At 48.1% G+C, this 23657-nt stretch overlaps 1 protein-coding gene across 4 annotated transcripts in view; it reads right to left on the reverse strand.

Moving 5' to 3' along the window:
• NFATC2 (nuclear factor of activated T cells 2) overlaps positions 1–23657 on the reverse strand; it is a 144729-nt gene that overhangs the window by 111444 nt on the left and 9628 nt on the right. For all 4 annotated transcript variants that reach the window (XM_072801447.1, XM_072801444.1, XM_072801446.1 and 1 more), the window contains exons 2-3: positions 14320–15331; positions 8693–8864 (exon numbers count right to left, since the gene is read on the reverse strand). In XM_072801447.1, coding sequence (XP_072657548.1) covers positions 8693–8864; positions 14320–15331 — 1184 coding nt within the window. The remainder of the gene's footprint in view (positions 1–8692; positions 8865–14319; positions 15332–23657) is intronic.

Genomic DNA, 23657 nt, shown 5'->3' on the forward strand with positions numbered 1-23657 from the left:
CAAATCAATGCCATCGCTCACCAGCTGAGTGACACTGGGCAAGTTGCTTAACCTCTCTGTGTCCCAGTTTCCTTGCCTGTAAAAGGAGAGTAGTAATTCCACCACCTACACTCCATGGCATCACTGCAAAGATTAAGTAGGTCACCCTAAGGAAAGTACACAGTAAGCGTTCCATAAGTGCAGCTCTCGTTGTTACAACATAGTGCCCGGCCCGTAGGAGGGACCCAAAAAGTTGTTTGGGAAACAAATCAGGTTTCATCTATATGTTCCCACTGGTTGCCAGACATATTGCAAGCCTCAGACTTAATACTCTTTTTGGAACAACTCTTTCTCCAAGATTCTGGAAGCTTTCTGTTTTCTCCCTACATCTGGGGGCAATGTTTCACTGATTCATGACCATTTATCTTCTAATGTGAACTGAAAGCGCACCCTGCTTCCCATCGGTGTGCATTTGACACAGAATGTGTGCGCACACGGGATCATCCAACCCTGCACCTGCTCATCACCCACACCTTTGCCGGCCCCGCCCTGGACACCCTGTCTCCTCCATCCGGCTCACCCTGGAAGCCAGCACCAGCCTCTGTTCTTTCACAAAGCCTGCTTGACCACTCGAGGTCACACACAGGAGGCCACATCTGGCCCACAGATGCACTGGGTTTGGACTGCACTCTTACGGATTTTTAAATGAACAGCCAGCCTTATAATCAAGAGATCGGTATAACCAAGAAGCGGCTGGTGAGGATGGCTCCTCCAAAAGCTGGCATCAGCATCCCCACCCTGCCCCGTCCCCATCTTTACACGAGAAGGCTGAGTCAGGTCACCCCTAGAAGAGGTCCTCCCTCTGAAAGTAGATGAAGCCTCAGTGGGGGACAGGCAGGGCTGCTCAGCCCTGGGGACTCGGGCCTTTCCCAAGACTACAGCCACACCCATGCTTCTCGACCATAGCCAATCTCTCAACTAGACTAGTTAACCTGGCTTTCAAAATATACCCAGAATCCAACCACTTATGCCCTCCGCCCCCAGCTCCAGTCCAGCCACGCTCCCCTCTCACCTGGACCACAGCAGCCCCTCTTCACCCCCCTCCCTGTTTCTCTTCCCCGGCCCCCCTGAAGTCTGTTCTCACCTGCACAACAGCCAGAGGGATGCTCCCATCCCTCCCAGCTCCCAACTCACTGAGAATAAAAATCCTCGGTGCCCAAACCCCAAATCTGCCCATCCTCTTTCCTCTGGGCCTCCATCTCCTGCACACCCCTCCTGGCTCACCCTGCCCCTCTGGCCACCTCTCTGCTCCCAGCCCATGCCAGCTTGGCCCAGAGAGCCTCTCAGTCAGGAGCATTCATCCCCAGATCCCTGCACATTTTCCTCCTTTGCTCCAAAGCCACCTGTGCAGTGAGGCCTCTCTGACCCCTCCCAATTTCCCTTGGCCTGGCAGTCTTTCCCATTGTACTTATCACCTTCCAGCACACTATTTAACTTTCCTACTTATTAGATTTATTGTTTATCTCCCAGCAGCCAGAAAGTCAGCTCCACGGGGGCAGGGATCTCTGTTTTGTTCACAGCCGCATGCCCAGCGCCTGGAAGCGTGCCTGGCACATAGAAGGTGCTTGGTAAATCTTTCAGACAAACAGATGAATGAGCAAAGGAACTTCTGGTGATCTCAGGACACAAGCCTGAGCCACCTCCGTTTCCTTTCTCTCTCCAGAGGGTTGGACGGAACCCTCTGGAGAAGCAAATTCGGCAGCTTCTGGACAAATCAGCATCGGCAAGACCTGCTTCCTGTTTCATGTCTAAAAAGTGGGGGGTTGGGGAAGCCTCACTGAGCACAAAATTTGGTTAGTCAAATAGAAGCCCACGTGTGCAGCCGAGTGCCAAAGGAGCGCTGCTCACTGTCATGACTGTAGCTTTGCCTGGTAAGGAAAAAAGGCCACCTGGCTTCTCTCTGCCCTTTCTGAGATATAATTTAAAGTGAGTCGCAGAGGGGATAAAGGCTAAAATCCAGCAGGATGAAAATCACAGCCTCACAATCCATTTTATGAGATGAAAGCCTGGAGACTTGACTGGCCTCCTCAAGGGCTGGGCGGGTGGCGGGGAGGGGGTTGCGGGTAGAGGTGTAAGGTGGACAGGTGCGGCCCTGGCCTCCGCTCCCCGCCCTGCAAAGCTCGTCACTGTTGCCCGGCATGAAACACAGATCAAGTTTCTGCATCTGTAAGGAATTTCTCCTAAAGGAACTACCCATGTTTTTTCCATATGTCTGAACATCTGTTTGAAAGAATTGTCTTTGGAGGTGTGTACTCTGGTTAGACATTCTCATTTTGATTACTTTCTAACTGAAAGGATGCCTTTCCGATCATTCATTCAGCTGAAAACAAGTCCCAGAGTGTGGTAAGAATAGTGTGTTTTGAAAGCCCCTAGGACAAGGATGCCTAAGGAAAATGACAAAGCATCTTCCACCAGGAATTTCTGTGCAGGAATATGGTTAAGGGAATCTGGAAGCAGGCAGGGAAAGGGTTCCAGGACAATGGCATTATACAGGCCAAGGTCAACTGGGGTATTATTATCCAATCCCAGAAGCTGAAGAGCTGGGGAAATGCTTAAAGCCTAATTTTGCAAAGCAGCCTCTGAATGGAAGTTTTGTCCACCAAGGACCCCTGCATCCTGCCCCGAAACAGAACGAGGAAATGATGGCTGGGTTCTGCCAAAGGGCACGTGGCTCTTTCAAGGTGAGTCAAGCAGGTCCCTTTCTCGTCTGGTCCTTGCGGGTCAAAGTGAGGTGGTAGAATTAAGATGCCCTGGCTCCTGGGAAAGAACCATAAGCTTGTTCTATTTCCACAGGATTTAAAGCTTTATAAAAGAAACAACGTGGGCCTGACTGCTAAGAGTGCTCCTTCCCTAACCAGACAATTCTTAGAAATCGTATAAATATAGCCTCTCTCTTATCGCCTTCTCTATTTGATAAACCTTGAAGTAGCGCAGACCTTATTTACCCCAGAGGTTATGAACTTGAGGATATTTGCCTTGAGCCAAATCTAACCCAAAGTTTGATTTAGTCACCAAACTTAATAACCAGAAATTTCACGTGAAAATTCAGACTTCCTAGCTTCTCACGAAGAAAACCTGTAAAACCTGGTAGTGCTGGGCCCACTTTCCCACGTGGCACAACCAATGGGGGCTGAATAGTGGCTCCTAGAGATGAGGCACACACGCTGCTATGCCCTACTCCCCGCCACTCCCTATTGGTCCCTGACATTTGGACAACTCAGCCATTTTTTTTTTCATTGCCTGGCCCCCTCCAGCTTGTCAGCTTGTGATCCTGTTTTTCCAATCTCTTCTTGGGTCCTCTCCTTAGTCCACTGCTTCTGGAGAGATGTAGGTTCCTACTAGGGTGTGGGAAATAAACCCTTCAAAGTGGATCTGTGCTCAGCCCTCCAGTGATGGCACATGCGATCCTGTGGCATTCCAGAGGCCTGAGAGGTAGAAAGTTCAGTGCTTTGCTTCCAAGCTCTGGGCTCTTAAGTCCAGCTGTCCGTTGACATCTTTACTTGGATACTTCACAAGCCCTTCCAACTTTCTACACCCCAAACTGAATTCATCATCTTCCCTTAATAAAACAATTCCTTCCTGTCTCCCCACAGGGCACACGACATGATCCTGGACCCATAGGCCCTTCACCTCCTGCATCGAAGCCAGCTCTGAGTCCTGAAGATCGATCACACCATAGAATCCCTCCCCCCCACCCCCACCTTCCCTCTCACTGACATCTTGTCCTCAGCAGCTTGATCTTCACCTGGCACTGCCACAGCCCCTCACATTCATTTCCCTGCTTCCTCCCTTATGCCTTCTAACCCACTCCCTAGATAGAAGCCCAAATGATCCTAGAAATAGTAAACCAGGGGCACCTGGGTGGCTCAGTGGTTGAGCATCTGCTTTCAGCTCAGGGCATGATCCCAGAGTCCTGGGATCGAGTCCCACATCGGGCTCCCCGCAAGGCGCCTGCTTCTCCCTCTGCCTGTATCTCTGCCTCTCTCTGTGTGTCTCCAGGAATAAATAAATAAAGTATTTTTTTAATGAAAGAAAGGAACTTTAAAAAAAAGAAATAGTAAATCAGAATCACCTTCCTCCTCTACTCAAAACTTGTCACTCCTTCCCCTTACCTTGGAATAAAACTTGAGCTCCTCCCCTTGGCTTATGAGTCCTGCACAGCATGGTCCTGCCAACCCATCACCCCCCCAAGATAAACTCAAGTGACACTGGTCTTCCTTCAGCTCCTCAGACACACACCAAGTTCCCCCTTGCCTCAGGACCTTTGCACATGCTATACCTTATGGAAGGAACACTCTCTCACCACTACCCGGAGAGAGAGAGAGAAACTGAGAAAGGAAGAGCATCATTCCTCTCTTTGCTGGCTCTGTCATCTGCTCAGGGACCCAGCTGATAAGTCATATCCTTAGCAAGACTCCCTTCTACGGCAGGTCTTCCAAGTACTCTCTTGGCATGGTGGGTTTTGTTGAAGTAGTTACCCCCATATGGTAAATCCTAATCAGTCATCATGTCTTGCCCTAGGGTCCAGATGTCATTCCAGATTGCCCTCATCTGCCTCCCTGACTCACCCACATCTCAACAATGGTCACACCAAGCTATTCTGGTCTACTTTGCACCCCCAGGACCCCCTGAGTTCCAGCAGGACAGAAACTGTATTCATCTCCCCCATCATTGCATTATCAGCACGTAGCACACTGCCTGGCACACAGCAGGTCCTCAACAAAATATATGCCAGTTGAATGAATCATGAGATCCAAAAGCATTTAAGGTTTGGAACAACCTTAACCTAAACCTTTCTTCCAAGGCCAAGGGATATTAAAAAAAAAAATGAACAGCTAAATATGCACACACTTAAGGTTTTTAATTTTTTTTTTTTTTGGTTTTTAATTTTATATGTAAAGAACGAACGAAATGATCTTGTACTCATTTTATTTTCACATAAAGAGGAGCATAAAACCACGAGGCATGCAAAAAGAATGAAGTTTTATAGTGTGGTAAATAAAAAAGAGAAGGGTGGGGACCAGTCATTGAGGGGGGAAGGAGCCGTGGTACTGTACAGAAATAGAAACAGATGTAGAGATAAAGAGAAGAGAGACAGATCAAGAGAGAAACCAGCAGAAGCATCTAGGCAAGGTACAAAACAGGGCTTCGCTGTACTTTTGGGAACAAAAGGGCAACCCTCCCGATTTCGAAAGGGGTTTTCACTCCTACTCCAGGGGTAAGAGCACTTGCCTTAAGTCCCCTTCTCACTTCAACTTTCAAAGAAGTTTTCTAAAAAAACTGACTTACTATGCTCGAAATCAGGGGTTAGCACATTTTGAAGAAAACAATCTATTGAAATGATTTTTTTTTTAATTGAAATGATTTTTTAAAAAATACTTCACTTTGTATCTTTCAAAACTGTGGCTACAAACTTTTAAGTCATGTGCTGGGTTTTCAAAGTTAGGAACAGGAAGAAGGATGGATCCTTAGAGGCCTGTCAGAAGGAGAGGTACACGAACTTCAAGCACAGTTCAGCAGGGTCTTTTGAATTGCCCATCCAGCTCATTCACTTCTCTGGAACTTGCTATGGCCCTGGCCCTAGGTGAATGGGTGAGCAGAGCCCAGCACTGCACACGGTCTGACCTCTCTGGCCAAGCCAACTGGACCAAGGCCAATCCATGAGAAAAAAAAAAAAATCTCCACGAGACATCACAATTTGGGCCCCCAGTGACCTCGTGTGAGGACCACACATAAAATTGATAGGCAGGAGGTGTGAGCATCTTTCCAACAGGCTTTGGAAGCCTGGTAAGGGTGTGGAAGCAGGGAAAGGTGGTCTGCAGAGAGACGTGAAAAATCAGCAACGTTGTGTAGCAAGAAGAGCCAGACCCACGGGGTCCAAATCCCAGGCCCACTTAACAGCTATGAGAGTCCCTCGGCATCTCCTTGACCTCACTGTGACTTGCTTCCTAGGGCCCCTTTGAGGATTAGATAAGTCAATACATACAGTATGGGGAACAGCTGAATCTTAACTACTATTATTATCATTTTGCTCAACTGTAACCTCCTGAGGCCAAGGATTTCTCACAGTTTGGTTCATATCATTTTTTTTTAATTTTTATTTATTTATGATAGTCACACAGAGAGAGAGAGAGAGAGAGAGAGAGGCAGAGACACAGGCAGAGGGAGAAGCAGGCTCCATGCACCGGGAGCCCGATGTGGGATTCGATCCCGGGTCTCCAGGATCGTGCCCCGGGCCAAAGGCAGGCGCTAAACCGCTGCGCCACCCAGGGATCCCTGGTTCATATCATATCACAGCATCTAGAACCATGCCTGGTACACAGTAGCACTCAACCGGTGTCTGATGAGTGATCAGAGCATGGAGAGCACAGCCCTGAGAGGACGGAGCCTGCTAACTGCCTCCTGCCCACCTCCACCCCCTCCCTCTGGCCTTCCCAGCTCCACTTATACTGGCCTCCTTCATTCCTCTGGCACAGTTCCAGACCTTTGCACATGCCACTCCCCCAATGCATCTTCAACCACAGTCACCTTCTCAAGGAAATCCTAGCAGATGTTCTTCCCTCATTTTCCTTGGCTCCTCCATTTTACATGCCTAGAGCCTCGGTTTCTTTTCCTTCATGCTACTTGCCACACTTTGTACCTTTATCGTTTGTATCATTAACCTCTTTTTTATTCTTCATTGTATTTTAGTGTCAAGCACAGTATATGGCAAAGAAGTAGGTGCTCGACAACTACTTCCAGAATGAACCCCCTTGTTGACTGGGTTGACTGAACAAAAAAGTACATTTTTGGACTATTCTCAAGTCCAGTTTCTTCCCAAGTCTCCTGGCCTGGTTCTGCAAAGGTAGCCTTCTCAGACAAGCCCCTAATTCCCCTTCTAATCTGCCTTCAGTGAGTTTCTCTTCCCATGATACTAAAAGTTTTGATTCTGACCCACAGATGAATGCCACACTCCGAGCCAGAGTCCCCATCATAGAATCGATAAGCCTAGATCAATAATGACATAAAGACTTCCTTTCCCAAAAAGCAATTTTCATGCATGACAGAGAAAATGGTACCAGGCCAGCCTCGCCCCTCGGCCCGCAAATAAACAACTGTTAAGTCCAGACAAACACAGATAAGTCAACTGTTTTCAGGCTTTAGATATAGCAGGCAGCATAAGACTGGGGTCACTGAGGAAAAGAACATACAGGAGGTGAGCCCATGTTCACTCCCGCATGGAGTCACCTCCCTCACCAAGCATCTATAAAGGTTATTCTTAGAAATAAGGGTATGCCTTAGAGTAGAGGCTACCCTAGAACTGCCCCTGGCAGACCCTAAAATCAAGTCTCAACTAGCTTAACACAGGAGGGACCATTGTAAACTTTTCAGGCGTTCCACAGGTGACCCTCACAAAATGTAAAATCAAATCTACACAAGTTCAGTGATCAGCCAGTTACTGAACTGCCTTTGGAGGAAGATAACAAAATCCAGAGTCTCTATAATGTCCAGTGTGTATATGTATATGTGTGTGTGTGTGTGTAATCATCACAATATCAGAAGAGAGCCAACAGTTACTAGACATGCAAACAAAGAGAAGAATGTGGCTCATGATCAAGGAGAAGAAGTGATGAATACACACAGATCCCAAAATAGCTGTGATATCCGCTCTAGAAAAAGCAACGCCAGGATTTGTAAGTTCCTAATACCATCATAAAAGTCCTTAACTGGATGTGTACACCCAAAGCACCTGTGAAGATTTCAGGGTTTTGGGGTTTGGGTTTTTCACTTGCCTGAGCCCTACTCATGTAGTTTCTCATTAAGTAGTTTCAGGGGATGCTTAGGAATCTCTACAGGGTTCTAACGCATCACAGAATTCTTATCATAGAATACATCCATACAAATAAGAGGTAAATTTATATATATTGAAGGTTCTGCTTAATTGAGTTGGTTGGTGAGCACCAATTAGCAGTCTCAGGCTGAACAGATTACACAATTAAGAAAGATAATTTCAACTCTAATTATTTTGCAGAAAAATGCACACTACTTATTTTGAAAAAAAAGTCTGAGGTTAAATCAAAAGCCTCAGACATAAAAGATAATGATTAAGAAAAAAAAAACAGGAGGAAATGTTCATGGTATAATATAAAAAAAAATCAGAGTACCAATTACTGTAACAGCATATAAATGTACATTAATAGACATTGCCAAGTTTGTGAATAGAAAAAAAGGCAACAAGAACTACAATACAGTGCAAAGAATGGTTATTTTATATGTAATTTCCATTTTCTCCTAGCTTTCTATATTTTACAAGAATGTATGAATTTTCCTCAGTGGACTCACATCTGAAATTTAAACACAAAATAATGCCTTCAGAAACCTTCTGCCAATGCACAAACCTCTGCAAAATCTAGCAATTTTTCCATCAGGAAGAGAAGGGAAAAAGCAGCTTGAGCAAGAATATCATTTCTATCCTTATCCAGCTCAGGAAGACTTTCTCATTTGGCCTCTGAACTAGTCTCTGATACTCATTCCATCTCAAATTTTCCATCCATCAGACAGGTAGGAGGCTTAGACACAAATGACAACCCAATAAGCAACAGACAGTGGCTGAGAAGTAGATCACCTAGTGGCAGATGAAGGACACAAATAGGACAAAGATTCAAGTCCATACCTGAACGACAGGATGGCCACCAGTTGGAGCTTTGACAGCTCCTCGGCTGCCTTCTGTCTCATAGTGGGCCCGGTGATGTGGCTTGGGCTGCACCTCAATCCGCAGCTCATAGGAGCCTGACTGGTGGGAGAGCGGCCACTCAAGCGGAGGGAGGGATGCGGTCACTGGGATGCTGAAGGAGGAAAAAGAATCAGTCATGTGTATGAGAGATCAGAACCAGTCAACCTGTACACTAAATGTAAATGGTCCCTTTTCTGAAAAATCATGTCCAAAAGGTATATGATCCTATCATTAGGAAGTACTTATTTCTCAGACAGGATGGGTGGGACTCTTCACAAGGTAGAGATCCTTTTGTTTTCTCTTCCATCTTTGATGAAAATTATGGGACTAACATCTCTATTTTTTTAACATCTCAATTTATGAAGCTAAATTCATCATATGTGAGTTCTAGCACATTTCTAACTGCTATAGCTTATTTTCCTCTGGGAATTTTGAAGAGTACCACCTCCTACCTCTACAAATCACCTGTTTCTCAGAATGTTCTCCCTTTCTAAATGACTGAGTGTGAGAGAAGGTACACTGAAGTGGAAATCAGGGGGCTATGTGTTGTCACTAATGTGCCATGTTACGTTAGGCAAGTAACCTCACCTCTTCTATCTTCGGGGTCTTATAATAACGTAACATATGGACCAGATGGCACCTGAGGGTTATTTCAGCTCTTATTTCCAAATCTGATGCTTTCAATTAAAAGATAATTCTAAAAAAAAAATAAAAATAGGGATCCCTGGGTGGCGCAGCGGTTTGGCGCCTGCCTTTGGCCCAGGGCGCGATCCTGGAGACCCGGGATCGAATCCCACATCGGGCTCCCGGTGCATGGAGCCTGCTTCTCCCTCTGCCTGTGTCTCTGCCTCTCTCTCTCTCTCTGTGACTATCATAAAAAATAAATAAATAAATAAATAAAAATAAAAATAAAAATAAATAAAAGATAATTCTGGGATCCCTGGGTGGTGCAGCGGTTTAGCGCCTGCCTTTGGCCCAGGGCGCGATCCTGGAGACCCGGGATCGAATCCCATATCGGGCTCCTGGTGCATGGAGCCTGCTTCTCCCTCTGCCTATGTCTCTGCCTCTCTCTCTCTCTCTCTGTGTGTGACTATCATAAATAAATAAAAATTTAAAAAAAAAAGAAAACTTTAAAAAAAAATTTAAAAAAAAAAGATAATTCTAGGGAGAGCCCATTTCTCGTCATAGGCATTGCTTATCAGGGCAAATATAAAACATCTAATCATGGAAAGGTAGCTAAACTTAGAGACCCCTAAATTTAAAGGAAGAGTAAAGGTCAAGAACATAACTGGAGTTACTCACCGGAGTTCAAGTCCAAACTCCACCTCTAACTACTTTGAGCAGATGCCTCTATCTCCCTAGGCCTTAGTTTCCTCAACTGGGAAATGAGGATACTGAGATCATATAAACAGCTTAGCACAATAACTCCCCAATAAATATTAGGCTATCATTATGTTTCCCTATACATATACATCGCATATTTCAAATAAATGGTTATGTCCTCTAGACAATCTAATTTACTTGTGGTTATGATAATTAGATATATATGCCTTTATATCTGAAGTTGTAATGGCATGTATTAAGTTTTATTTTCCTATAGAATCTTAAACCTACCCAGCACAAGTACCCATTGGGTACTTAATATATGGTTAAAATTATGTCATTTAAGAGTTGACTGAAATCTTAATGATCTAACTAGAGTATTCCTTCAGAGCCTCAGAGAACACAGACATTTTCCCAAGATTACAGAAGAAGACACACCAAGGCTGCAACTTATGTGTCTTGATTCTGGGTCCAGTGCTCCATGTACATCTCTATACTACCTCTTATCTTATTAATTCATTTAAAATAGGGCCAAAATAATCCCTCCTTTATGGAATGACTCTACAATAATACCTGACATTTGCAAGATCCTCAGTGAATATTCATGTGCTCGCTTTGGCAGCACATATCTCAGTGAATATTCAGTGAGTGGGTGGGTTGATGGCTGGATGGATACATGAATGAATGAATGAATGAATGAGCAGTTTTACTGCAAAGGAGCCCTGTATATTCAAAGTAGTTTCAGAGTTGCAAATGCATGGATTTGTGTCACTGTGTCCTGATTTTGCACATATGGCACCAATCATTAATCCAATCAGGATATTCTTTTCCACTAAACCCAGAGCTGCCAAAAGCTGAGATTATCAACTGGACTTAGTTAAGCATTTGCAATGAAACCAATTCCATCCCTTCTCCATCATAACAGTACCAAGGGGAGATGCAGGGGAGTGGCACCCCCTAAACTCCATCAGCAATGGAGTCCAACTTGAACATACAATCCAAATTTAAAATTATAACCTCACTATGCAAGCAAATCTCAATCTCTTCTTTGTAACTAGTTGGCTCCTGAAGCCTCTCTTACTCTGAAGTCTTACAATGTCCACCTTGGTTTCAGTGCCAACATGCCTGCAGCCAAGGTGTCACATGTGTTACCCATACTCTCATTCTGTACACAAATTAAATTTTTTTAAAGTTTTCAAAATAAAAAGAAGGCTTATAAAAAAAAATCACTTCACCCTTGTATTATCTTTTGAAGTATAAAAAAACAAAAACAAAAACAAAAACCAAGGAGTAGATCCACTGGGATATCTCTAAGTATCGACCTCAGATTTTCCTTGGTTCTAGAATAAGTCTTTGATGACTACAATACAATCTTAAGAATTAGACCATCAGAGCCAATGTGAAATGCTGCATGTGAATTCCAGTCCTCTGCTCCACACAGACCCTGAGACAAATATTATCATGAGACATCCTTGAATACCCTATCCTCTCGATCTTAAAGAAAACTGGTACTTGCATTAAAATAACTCTACCAGCCTCCACAGTTATTTGGATCAAGCCACAGAATGGAGATGGAAGGATAAATGATAAATTCTTTATAAACAGTAAAGTCTCAGGCAAATGCAGCATGATCATATTTTATGTGAATGTTCTTTCCTACCCTCAATCATTACATAAGTCACATTCTGGGATTGATCTGCAGCAGAGAGAGCAAGGAGTCAAGAACTCGAGATTCTTTTTTTTTTTTTTTAATATAAATTCACTTTGCCGACATTTAGTATAATACCCAGTGCTCATCCCATGAAGTGCCCTCCTCAGTGCCCATCACCCAGCTACACCATCCCTCCACCCAACTCTCCTTCTGCAACCCTTTGTTTGTTTCCCAGAGTTAGGAGACTCTCATGGTTTTTTCTCCCTCTCTAATTTTTCAAGAACTCAAGTTTGGTTCTAAGTTTCCTACTCACTCATTAATGAGCTGGGTGATCACAGGCATGAGGCCTCACCTCCCCAAGTCTAGGTTTCTCAACCTGTACCAGCATTGGCTTTAATCAGCATTTCCTAAGGTGGCTCCATACAACTTTCATCACAGAACTCGTAACTCCATGGCCAAGTGGCCTTTGAAATCACTGCCTATTCCTATTCTGTCCACAGCTGGGAATGGCCCCTGCATAATGATATCTGTTTAACTCTGTTAAACTCAGAAACTCCTTTTTTAAGGAACAACAATCAACCTATGATGGCACTGGTGTTCTCAGAACTGTTCTGGAGGAGGCGCCAGACTGGAAGCTCCCTGTGGTCCAGTTCAGTCTGGTGCAGGATAAGCAAGGCCTGGGGTACAGAGCCCTAGTCTACTCTCCTCCCATCAATCAAAACAGATCTCGGGATGCCTGGGTGGTTCACCTGGTGGAGCATGGGACTCTTGGTTTCGGCTCAGGTCATGACCTCATGGGTCATGGGATGGAGCCCAGCATGGGGCTCCATGCTCAGCAGGGAGTCTGCTTGAAGAGATTCTCTCCCCCTGCCCCTCCTCTCTGTCTCTATCTCTCTCTCTCTAATAAATAAATAAATCTGTAAAAAAGAAAAGAAAAGAAAAGAAAAGAAAAGAATCTAGGGCCTCATGCTATTATCGTTACCTCAGGGCTTTCAAAGTGTTGGGATTATTTTTACCTCATTTTGATGGAATATCATTTTCTTCCAAACTCTGTGAGCCTCATTTTTCTTAGCATCAAAATGAAGATAAAAATAATACCAGCCAGGGGCACCTGGGTGGCTCCATGAGCTAAGCATCTGCCTTTGGCTCAGGTCATGATCCCAGAGTCCTGGGACTGAGCCCCACATTGGGCTCCCTGCTCCTCCTCCTTCCTCTGCCCTTCCCCCTAGCTCATGCTCTCTCTCTCTTTCCGAAATAAATTCTTTAAAAACTAAAAAATGAAAAAAAGAGTACCAACCAGGTTTATATAAGAATGAAATAGGGCAGCCCGAGTGGCTCAGTGGTTTAGTGCCATCTTCAGCCCAGGGCCTAATCCTGGAGACCCAGGATTGAGTCCCATGTCAGGCTCCCTGCACAGAGCCTGCTTCTCCCTCTGCCTGTGTCTCTGTGCCTCTCATTCTCTCTCTCTCTCTCTCTGACTCTCATTAATAAATAAGCAAATAAAATCTTTTTTTAAAAAAGAATGAAATAATACATACAGAACACTTAGAATCATGCCTGGCACACAGCAAGCATCCTTAGCACTGGAGACTATCACTGTCATGTCGTTCCTTTGACAACCATTGGGAGCTCAATCTCCTAGGATAAGGCTCAAGGATGAGAAAACTCCTAAATGCTTCCCCCATAATAAGAGGATTCCTCTATAATGACTGCCCCTCCTTTGTACTCTTACTTTGCTCAGGCTGCATGCCAAGAATTTGATATCCATCCTCTTGCCTCATCCTTGCAAAAACAAAACAAAAACCACCATGCTGAGGAGAGGACTATTATCATTCTCCTCTCACAGGGTAATGAGCCAAGGTGCTCAATGAGGAAGGGGGGTCCTGAGTGATTAGCCATGCCTGCCCTGGGCACAGCACCAGAAATGCCCATGATCACACAGCCAGTGAGGGACAGAACCAGGACTCAAATCCAGTCCCGACAGACCCCAAAGCCTACACGCTGCCACCTGTATGCATCTCTTCAGCTTACCACTATTTTAAGCTCCTTGAGGATTACAGTTCACACTTGCTTTTTTTTTTTTTTTAGGACCTCCAGGGCACTGATGGCAGTACTGAGGCACACAGCAGACACCAACCAACATCAAGGCCTCTTAGAAGAGGCCCAGCAAACTCCCCACATGAAGGCTTGCTCTGTGCTTCCCAGAATGTCAGCTCCCCGCAGACAGACATGTGTGCCCGTTCTGTTCACCACTGGCTCCCCAATACCTGTATCAATCAGCGCCTGCCGGGCACATGGGAGGTGTTTGATAAACACCTGTCCCGTGAAAGAATGAATCGGCCGGGTGCCCCTGAGCATCCTCACGACCACCACCTGGTGAGTTCGGCACACTTGACCTCCTCGTCCCGACGGGGAAACCACAGCTCGGAGGAGCTAACTTCCTTGCCAAGGTCTCGCAGCCAGTAAGCGGAGGGCCAGGGTGTAAATCCTGTCCAGGGGACTCTACGCCCCATGCCCCCCCCACCCGACCCCCACCCGGAAAACGCGCCCTGAAGGTAAACCGAGGCCCATACCGCGTCCCGAGCGCGCTCACCTGCAGATGGGAATAGCTGGCACCAGCTGCTTGGGCCAGGTGGGCGGCACGAGCAGGATGGACTCGGGGGCCGAGCTCCTGCCCTCCTCCTGCTCGCAGGGCCCCAGGAACTCCACGGCGGGGTAGATGTGGCGGGGCAGGCCGGCCTTGGGCGGGGCGGCAGACACGGGCGACGGGTCGGGGCTCGTCTTCCACATCTTGGGGGGGATGCCGCAGGGCGAGTCGGCGGCGAGGCTGTTCAGGGCGTCCATGAGGACGGCAGAGCCGGCCGCGGGGGGGTAGCCGGCCGGGGCGCCGTCGTCCCGGGGCTGCGGCGAGGGGCTCCGGGAGCGCTGGGGCGAGGCTCCGGGCAGCGGGGCGGCCAAGGCCCCGGCACACGAGTGCCTCCGCTTGGCACCAGGCGACGAGGAGCGGGAGGCCGGACGGGGCACGGGCGAGTGGCGGCCCAGGCAGCTGTCCTCAGCGAGGCTGGTTCGAGGTGACATTATTGGCGAGGTTCTGGGGGAATAATGAGCAGGGATGTTTTGAAACTGGGGACACAGGTCGTCGGGCCCGCCGTTATTGGGCGAGACGCAGGGCGAGGTGTAGGGGGAGAAGGTGTCGGAAATGAAGCTGGCAGAGGAGCCGCTGCTAGCGGGGCTCAAGCAAAGCGGCTCGCGGTAGCCCTCGAAGCCGGGCACGGGCAGGGTGAACCGCGGGCTGCCGGCCACGCCCGCCAGGGCCGGCTGCTCCCCCAGCAGGCCAGTGTCTCTCCCGCGGAGGGGGCCCCCTGCCTGCATCAGTTCGTGAGATGGAGTGATCTCGATCCGAGGGCTCAGGCCCGAGGGCCCCGCTGGCTTGGCCGCGCTCAGAAAGTTCTGCGGCCCTACCCTATCCGGCTCTCCGAATCGGCCGGGGGGTTCGCCAGGGAGACTGGGGAGGGGGCTGTATGGCTTGAGGCCATAGTCCAGGACATCATCGGGGTATGCGAGTCCGGAGGGTGGGCTGGCGACCTTATGTGCATTCGGTTCTTCTGGAAAGAGAAGGGGGGAAGGAGGGGTCTTTTTAAGCCTCTAAAACAGAACTCCCATGCAGAGCAATCACAGGCTGGGTTTTGTCTCCTGTTTTTTCTTGTTTCTGTTTTTTTATAATCCCCACCACGCCAAACCCCAAGCTGGAGCCCCCTTCCCTCGCCAGAGGAAAGGCGGGGTGGGGGGTGGGCCACTTCATCCCAGATTCCTTGAAGACAGAGACCAAAGCGGAAAGACTTTAGTGCAGATGCACAGAGCACAGCTCATCCAAGCCATGCAGGACGCGCTGGGCCCGTGGCTTCCAAACTTTGGGTTCGGTGGAACCCTCGGAAGAAATGCGTTCTCTTTCACAACTCCGTTCACACCCCATTTACACCCCATTTACCGGAGACTGAAACAAAAGCTTCACAAAACAATACTTACCCTGCTACATACAATACACTCTTATCTTTCCTCTTGTCTGGGGTGATTTGGTTTGAATGCTGGTCATTAACTCATTCAACAGATTTCCTACCCACCCCCCCTCCCCGTGGGTCATGACCACAATACAAATCCCCACCACCACCACCACCACCACCTAGGCTCATCTCATCATCCTGCAGAGGGAGATTGCACCAGCTCTGCAGTCCAAAGAGCTCTGGGTCCAAATCCAAGCCCTGCACGCTCAAGTGTAAATAGCGGCTTAGTTTAGAACGAGGACTCCTGAGTCCCGTCTCATCTTGTGCCATTTTACAGATGAGGAAGCTGGGGCCCGGCGTGGGGAAGAGATTCACCCAAAGACACAAAATTCACAGTTTGAGAAATCCCACAGACAAGCCCCCGGGCCCTCCAAAGGCAGAGCCCTGGCTCTATAGTCTCCCGAACTATTGAGAACAGTGGGTGCCCAGAGGACCTAATTTTTCTTTAGGAGCGGCCTTCTGTCTCCAGCTTCTGCTGCCACCTTGAAAGGACCCACCTGGAGAGTGGATTTAGTGAGGGAAAGAGCTGTTCTTTCCCAGCCCCCCTGACTCTCATCAAGCTCCCCCACTCAGCAGAGGCGCCTCCACTCTCCCTGTCGGGGCTTGGCTCTGCCTGACTCCTCTCTCTCCCCCACCTTACATCCAATCCAGAGCGAATCCTAACCACCCTACTGTCAAAACCTAAGCCCCAAGCATGCAAGTCTCCCTCTCCACCACGAAACCCTGCCCTAAGCCAGTGGCCAACCTCTCTCACCTGGACCAAAGTCACCTCCTCTCTGGGCTCCCCCCTTCTACCCTCGCCCCTCTGGTCTGTTTGCCATGCAGTAGCCTCTTGAAACGCCCATCTGCAAAACTTTAAAAGCTTCCCCAGATGTGCTCTAAAGTCCTTCACACCCGTGATAGAGCCCTGGCCCATCTCGCCCCTTGTACCTCCTCACTCTTTCCCCACCTGATTTCAGCAACAGCTGCGCTAACCCCTTTATTATGTTCAAGTAGCTCCCGCCTTGAAGTTCTCGAGTGCTATCATTCCTCTGGAAACTCTACCCCCTCAGATCTTCGCATGGCCGTTTCCCTTAATTTCTTCATGTGTCTGCTCAGTCAACACCTCCTTAGAATGGCCCATCAGAAAGATCAGCTCTATCCCCACCCGTGTCACTCTCCGCCCTTTTCCCCTGCCATTGTTTCCCTGTTAACACCTGCTACCAGTTCACACCACATCTGGTATTATCTGTTTAGGGACTCTCATCCTGATGGATCAGGGGCAGGCAAACTGCAGCTCCTATGTCAAATCCGGCCCACGGACTGTGTTTGTAAATAAAGTTTTATTGGAATGCACCCGTGTACCTGCTTGTTTACATACAGTCTATGGCTTGTTTTTGCACTACAGTAGCAGAGATGATAATTACAACAGATGCTCTGTGGCCCAGAAAACCTAAAACGTGTATTATCTGGCCCTTTCTAGAAGTTTGCAACCCATGCACCAGACTATGCTATGCTGGTGTTGGAACCATACCTACTGAGGTTCAGCATTGTTTGCCAGGCACCTAGCACAGGCGGTCCATAAACATTTGCTGAGTGGCTGAGCAAACAATAGATGGACCTCATGCCCAAGGTCCATCCAGCCAGAAATGAGACTTCTTCCTAGAGGTGTGTGGCTGGCCCTTGCCTTGGGGAGCCAAAGTGGCTACATAGGTGATCCTCAACCTCCTGGGGCCCTTTCTGGAACATCCTGGAGTACATGCTGCCTGGTTTAGCTGAGCTGATCTCATGGGATCCAGATGATGCCTCTACCTAGGAGAGGGCCCAGAAATGGCTTCCCACAGCTCTTAGTGTAAAGATAACCAACCTCATCTAGGCCAACCTGGCCAAACCCTGCCTGCCACCTCCAGCCGCACCTCTCTCTACTCTCCTACATCTCTCCCTTGACTCCAACCAAACTGTTTCTGTTCTTAGAAAGCATCTACCTCCTTTCTGCCTCAGGACCTTAGCACTTGCTGTTCCCTCTGCCACAACGGCTCCTCTCCCACCATTCCCAGGTCTCTTCTTCTCTACATTACAAAAGCCACTCATTCCTTACAGCTCAAGTGACATGTGCTGGGGAAGGCGTTCTGGTCTCCTTGGCAAGATCAGAGCCCACTCATGCTTCTCCATTCTGCTCCATACCCCCGCTCCTGGCTCAAAGATATGTGCTAGTTGGGTGAATGAATTTTTTAAAAGTGAGTTCACAAAAGTATGTGAAACATTTAAACTGCTCCTCAAAGATGCTAACATCCAAACCAAAAAGTAGAAAGATACAACCTCGAGAGGGTAATTTGGTAATATCTACCAAAATTCCAACCAAACAGTATTGCCTTAGAAATTTATCCTGCAGACAAACCCTCATATACGCAAAGTGAAGTGTGCATAAGATTAGTTAATGCTCTCCTGTTTGTAACCTCAAAAGACTGGAAGCAACCTAATGTCCATCAACTGGGGATGGGTTGAATTCTGGTTTGTTCATACAATGGGATACAACACAACTAGATAAAGGGTTAGAGAAATTCTTTCTGCATTAAAACAGAATGACCACAAGATACAGTGTCAGAGGAGAAAAGCATGCACAGTATAAAAGCAGAGGATAAAACAATGTGTACACAGGTACACACACAGCTGCTGGGAAACTAAGTAATCAAGCATGGCAGAAAGGAGATTGATTCCTGTATGACCTTGAGAAAAGAAATACAATTCCCAAAAGAAACATGTTTTTATTTTAAAGGTGATGGGGCGTGCTGGTGACATAACAGGATATACAGTAATGACACCCTGGTTTAAGAAGCAGGAAATTGAGACCTGGTCCTACTCTGCCACTAACGAGCGGTGTGACCTTGAGAAAGTCCTCCACTGGCTCTATGTCTCACCTTCCCATTTATAACAGGACGGCACTAAACCAGATCGGTCTCTTCGGTCACTTCTGGCTGTAAAATCCTTTGATTTTTTCTAGCTGGGGTCTGTAAGGTCTCGCGTTCTTAGGAAGAGACAATCCCCAACAACTCGTATCTATGTGTACAAACACACACACACACATGCACGCACACACACGCCTTCCTGGCAGGTAACAGAGGGCACATTTTTAATCTAGCAAGAGATCAGCATCAAATCCATGTCCAACAACGTTCTGATCATCCAATGCCCTGTGAACCAGCACAACTGACCACAAAGTCTCTTAGCAAAAATTCCGGCCTTTATCAGATGAACGGCATCACATCTCATCAGACACACCCCCTCGGGCCTGATGGGAACCGGCACAGAAACCCGGCCATGAAAACACACATCACTCGCACTCGCTGGCAAGCAGTGCAAAACAGAAAGGCCGGTTTTGCTGAGCAAAAGCATCCGAAGCATTTACACTGGTTTTAATTAATCCAAGCAGCAGAGTTTTTCCGTTTTCTTTTTCCTCTCAAGATTCTGAAAGTTGCACAGCAAGCAGGGAATGTGACGGTAATTTATCATCATTCCATTCTCGGCCCTCTGGGTGTTTGACAGTAAATATCCCAGACGCACAGCTCATCGTGAACACATTTCTTTAAGCAACGAGGATTCTCTGCTCGCTCGCTTGCTCTCTCTCTCTCTCTCTCTCTCCCCTTATACAACTGCCCCCCTCGCAGCCAGCCCCTGGGGGCCACAGCCATGCCCACAAGGCAACTGGGCCAAGTGAGTTTCATCTCAGAACCACCAGATTTTCAGAAGGGTTTCCAAATTTTTTCCAAAATCTCGCTCCTTTTACAACTTGCGCGATCTTTGCAATATCTGTGTATCACCAGTAAATATTATTTACTTACTTAATATTTCTATTTAAATTCACTGACCTAGTACTTTAATTTTTTTTTATTTTAAAAGGAAACTTTATACCGCTGCCGCTAATGGAAAATCTGTGTCACCTCCGTAAATAGAAGGTAGGGTAAAAAACACAATAAAAATAAGAGTCACTAAATTCGATTCAAGACACTGTCGCCTTCCAAAGGCTCTAGTCTGAGGTCCACCCTTTTTCTGCCCTGAATGCTCTCTTTTTATTGAAGTAGAACTTATATATACCAATTTTGACTATGTAGAGTTTGATGAGTTTTGCCAAATGTTATACACCCTTGTAACCACAACCACAATAAAGATGTAGAACATTTCCACAACCCCAGTAAGCCTACCTTTTTTAAGGCTGGAGGTGGGGGTAGGGAATGGCAAGTGCTAGAAAGGAAGGTGTTAAAGACACAGTAGCACCTAACGGAGACCTAACCTTGGGCTCGTTCCAAGCAAAGTAGCGCTGCAGTAAAATGGCACTCATTACACGCAACGTACTCATCAGTGGACCTACATAAAATCATCTCATCTGTGATGAGATGTGCTGTGAGAGATACCTAGCCCACCCTCGATGCATCCATACTCAGAGAGAAGAAGAAGGTAAAAGCCACGACAGCAGATTCAGAGGTTGCTGTTCTAAGTCCTCTATGCCTCCATGTCTTTGCATATGCTGTTCCCCTTACCTAGAACTCCCTTCCAAATCTCCTAGCCCCACTCCTCCTAGCCAGTCATTATTCCTCCATCAAGATTACACTTAGGCCACCTCCTGAAGACCCTCCTGGATTCCCTAGTCTGGATCAGGAAGCTCTTCTTCTGGGACACCTAGGAGGCTCATCAGTTGAGCGTCTGCCTCCAGCTCAGGTCATGATCCTGGAGACCAGGGATCGAGTCCCACGTCGGGCTCCCTGCATGGAGCCTGCTTCTCCTTCTGCCTATGTCTCTGCCTCTCTCTGTCTCTCTTGAATAAATAAATAAAATCTTAAAAACAAAAAAAAAAAGAAGCTCTTCTTTTGTGTTCCCAGAACCTACGGAATCATGTAATAAGTCTATCAATTAAGGTCTTAGGGGCAGACAGGGATCATAAGTCAATAATGAAATTGACTGAAACATGTTAGCAACATGAAAGCAGCTAACATTTATTGAGAACCTACATGCCAGGGACTGTGGGAAGCACGTTACATGTGAACTATTCTATCCCCATAACCACCTATGAGGTAAGCCCTGTGCATCCCCCGTCACAGATAAGGAAACTGAGACACAAGGAGGTGAATTAACCTGCCCAAGGTCCCACCGCCCGAACCCAGACAGACCTGAGAGCACCATCAAGCACCAGGCCAGGGATTTTCAACCTCAGAACCAGCAGCAATTGGGGCCTAGGCTAATTCTTTTGTGCGGGGGGGGGGGGGGGGGGGGGGGGTTGAGTATCACCCCTGGCCTCTACCTACTAGATGCCAGTAAAACCCCCACCCTTCTCCCAGTTGTAACAACCCAAACTGTCTCCAAGTATTGCCGAATTTCTCCTGCCAAGCAGAAGAGCCCACCCCCCAGCCCAGGCGAGAATCCCTGCTCTGTGCTATACAACCCTGGTATGCATGGCCTGCCACATACCGAGAGGCCCAAAAGGCTGCTGGAAGCATTCACTCAAGTCAGGCTCTGAACCCAAAAAGCTTCAGAGAGGAGACATCTGCTCCCTGTCGGCCCCAGCAGGTGAAGCATGGAGCAGTGTCTGGAGCAGACACTGGAAGGCCTGATTCCCAGCACTCTCCCCTTCCTCAGCTTCCCAGAGGCTCACCCCAGCATCCGGGGCCGTGCCTGGGGGGGTGCAGGTGTCTCAGGCCACTGTAGGGGACTGTGGGACAAGATTTCTGGGGGAACCGCTCTGGCCCCACATCAGCGGGGTACCTGCACAGAGATCCGGGTCTCACCTAGCACAGAGTGAGGGGACCCCAGCTGCACCACCTCGTACCTCGCCCGTGTGACCGGGGCACCCCCCAAGTCCTCACGGTGATGAGGTCAATGATGGTACCAACCTGAGAGTTCACCTAACCCACATGAAGCCTGAAACATGCGGACTGAGCACCCAATAAATGGGATCTCTTGGTGTGATGGTATTATTATGGAAAGTGACTTTTGAAATGAAAATTCTCCCCTTTCTCAGCTCACACTGCTATATTTTATAACAACTTGCCAGCAGGACACACACTGGCCCCTAATGCCTCCAATAGCATTAAAAGAAAGAAGAAGGGCAAGAGGCCTGGCTGGCTCCATCAGGGGAGCATGTGACTCCTGATCCCGGGGTCCTGAGTTCAAGCCCCATATTCAGCATAGCATCTACTTAAAAGAAAAAGGGAAGAGTGTTTTATAAAAATAAGATGGATTCGTCAGCACTTTGAGAAATCTTTTTCTGCTAGCCTTCAAAAAATATGTGGAATAGGCAAAGAAGGCTTCCAATACCCTTCCATTTTATGCTTTTACTCTTTCCCCTGGGCCATCTGGGAGCTGATCAACTAAATCTTACTAAGGTGTTAGTGACTCAGTAAGCTACTCGCCTTAACAAAAATGATGACAGCTAACATGTCTGTACCACTGTAGACCAAGAACCCCTGGGTACACATTTAATGTTTGTCCCACAAGAACCCTATGAGGCTGGTGATACGGTTTCCTCATTTTACCAATGGGGAAAATATGGCTCAGAGAGGGTGACGAATTTTCCCAAGGTCACACTGCTTCTAAGTGGCAGTCTGGCTCCCCCACCTCCTATCCATTACTCTAGCCTGCTGTTCATGAAAGGGGCTACATTTGGGCTGACGACACCTTAACCCCGACACTGGGACCAGGAGGTACCCCAAGAATTGGAGCTGCTCTGGGGGTTCCTTCAGGAGGCAACTGACAACCAACGACACGGATTCCTTTCTTCTGAAATATTCACATTTGCCCCAGGATTGAGTCAACGATTTATTTTAACATCACACTCAGGCCACACGTTGGTCCCTGCCAGCACCTCTCCTCCTGGAGCCTCTGGCGGGCCTGTTGCTCACCCTCGGGGACACACGGCCAAGCCCGAGGCGGGCGTGCAGTGCCAACCCGCCAGCCAACAGATCGCTTTTGAAAGAAGAAAAAAAAAGAAAAAAGAAAAAAAGGAACAGCAAGAGGACATCTTCTCCGCCTAGAACTCCGGGCGGGTGGAACTTTCAGGAAGCAGAATAGAATGACCCAAATAGAAACCCGGCGAGGGAACCACCACGGGGTCTGCCGTCCGGGGGCGGGGCGGACACAGGAAGAAGCGGGGCTTTCAGGCCTGGATGGCTCGGAGGAAGGGAGCCAGGTCACGGCCAGGGGGCTGCGGGCCGCCGTCCCTGTCTGCGCGGAGGGACCCACTGCGTGATGAGCCCACGCCCCAAGGTGGTGCGAGTCACAGGCCCTGGGCTTGAGTCATCACAGTCTGTTGCCGGGGCAGCGCTCGGGATGCCACAACCTGGCACCAGGGAGCGGAGCCGGAGGGAAGGGGAGGAAGGGGAGAAGGGAGAGAAGGGAGAGAAGGGGGAGGTAACGAGCCCTGCCTCCCACCACCCGGCTACTCCCCTAACCTCCTGTGTGCGGGGGGCTGCGAGGAGTCACCCACGGAGCAGGAAGGCGGAGGCATTGTGGCCGGTGGCCGGCATCACCTCCAGCCAAGCCCGTCTCTGAAAAGCGACACGTGGCCCTGGGGCAGTAAGTCCAGCGCTCGGCAAACCTTCCCCAAGGCCAGCCCGGGGACCCCCCACCGGAGGCCCCCCCAGGCCCCCGCCGCGCACACACAGAACAGCAGCTGGATTCCTCATCCATGACCCATGTGTGTGAATCATGACGGAGAATCAGGTCGTCACACTCGTCCCAAGGAGATGACATAGACAGACGCAGGGCACGAAAGGTGAGAAATTCCATCCAGATAACTCAGGTCCAGAAGTGCCAGAAAGGGAAGAAAAGCAGTTTACCGTCCCGTCTCGTCCTTGTGGAACCATTGGAAAAAGCCACCTTGAACGCCGTGCTCTTTGCTGAC

Source organism: Canis lupus, chromosome 26 (assembly GCF_048164855.1).
Source record: "Canis lupus baileyi chromosome 26, mCanLup2.hap1, whole genome shotgun sequence".
In the NCBI taxonomy this organism is placed as follows: domain Eukaryota; kingdom Metazoa; phylum Chordata; class Mammalia; order Carnivora; family Canidae; genus Canis; species Canis lupus.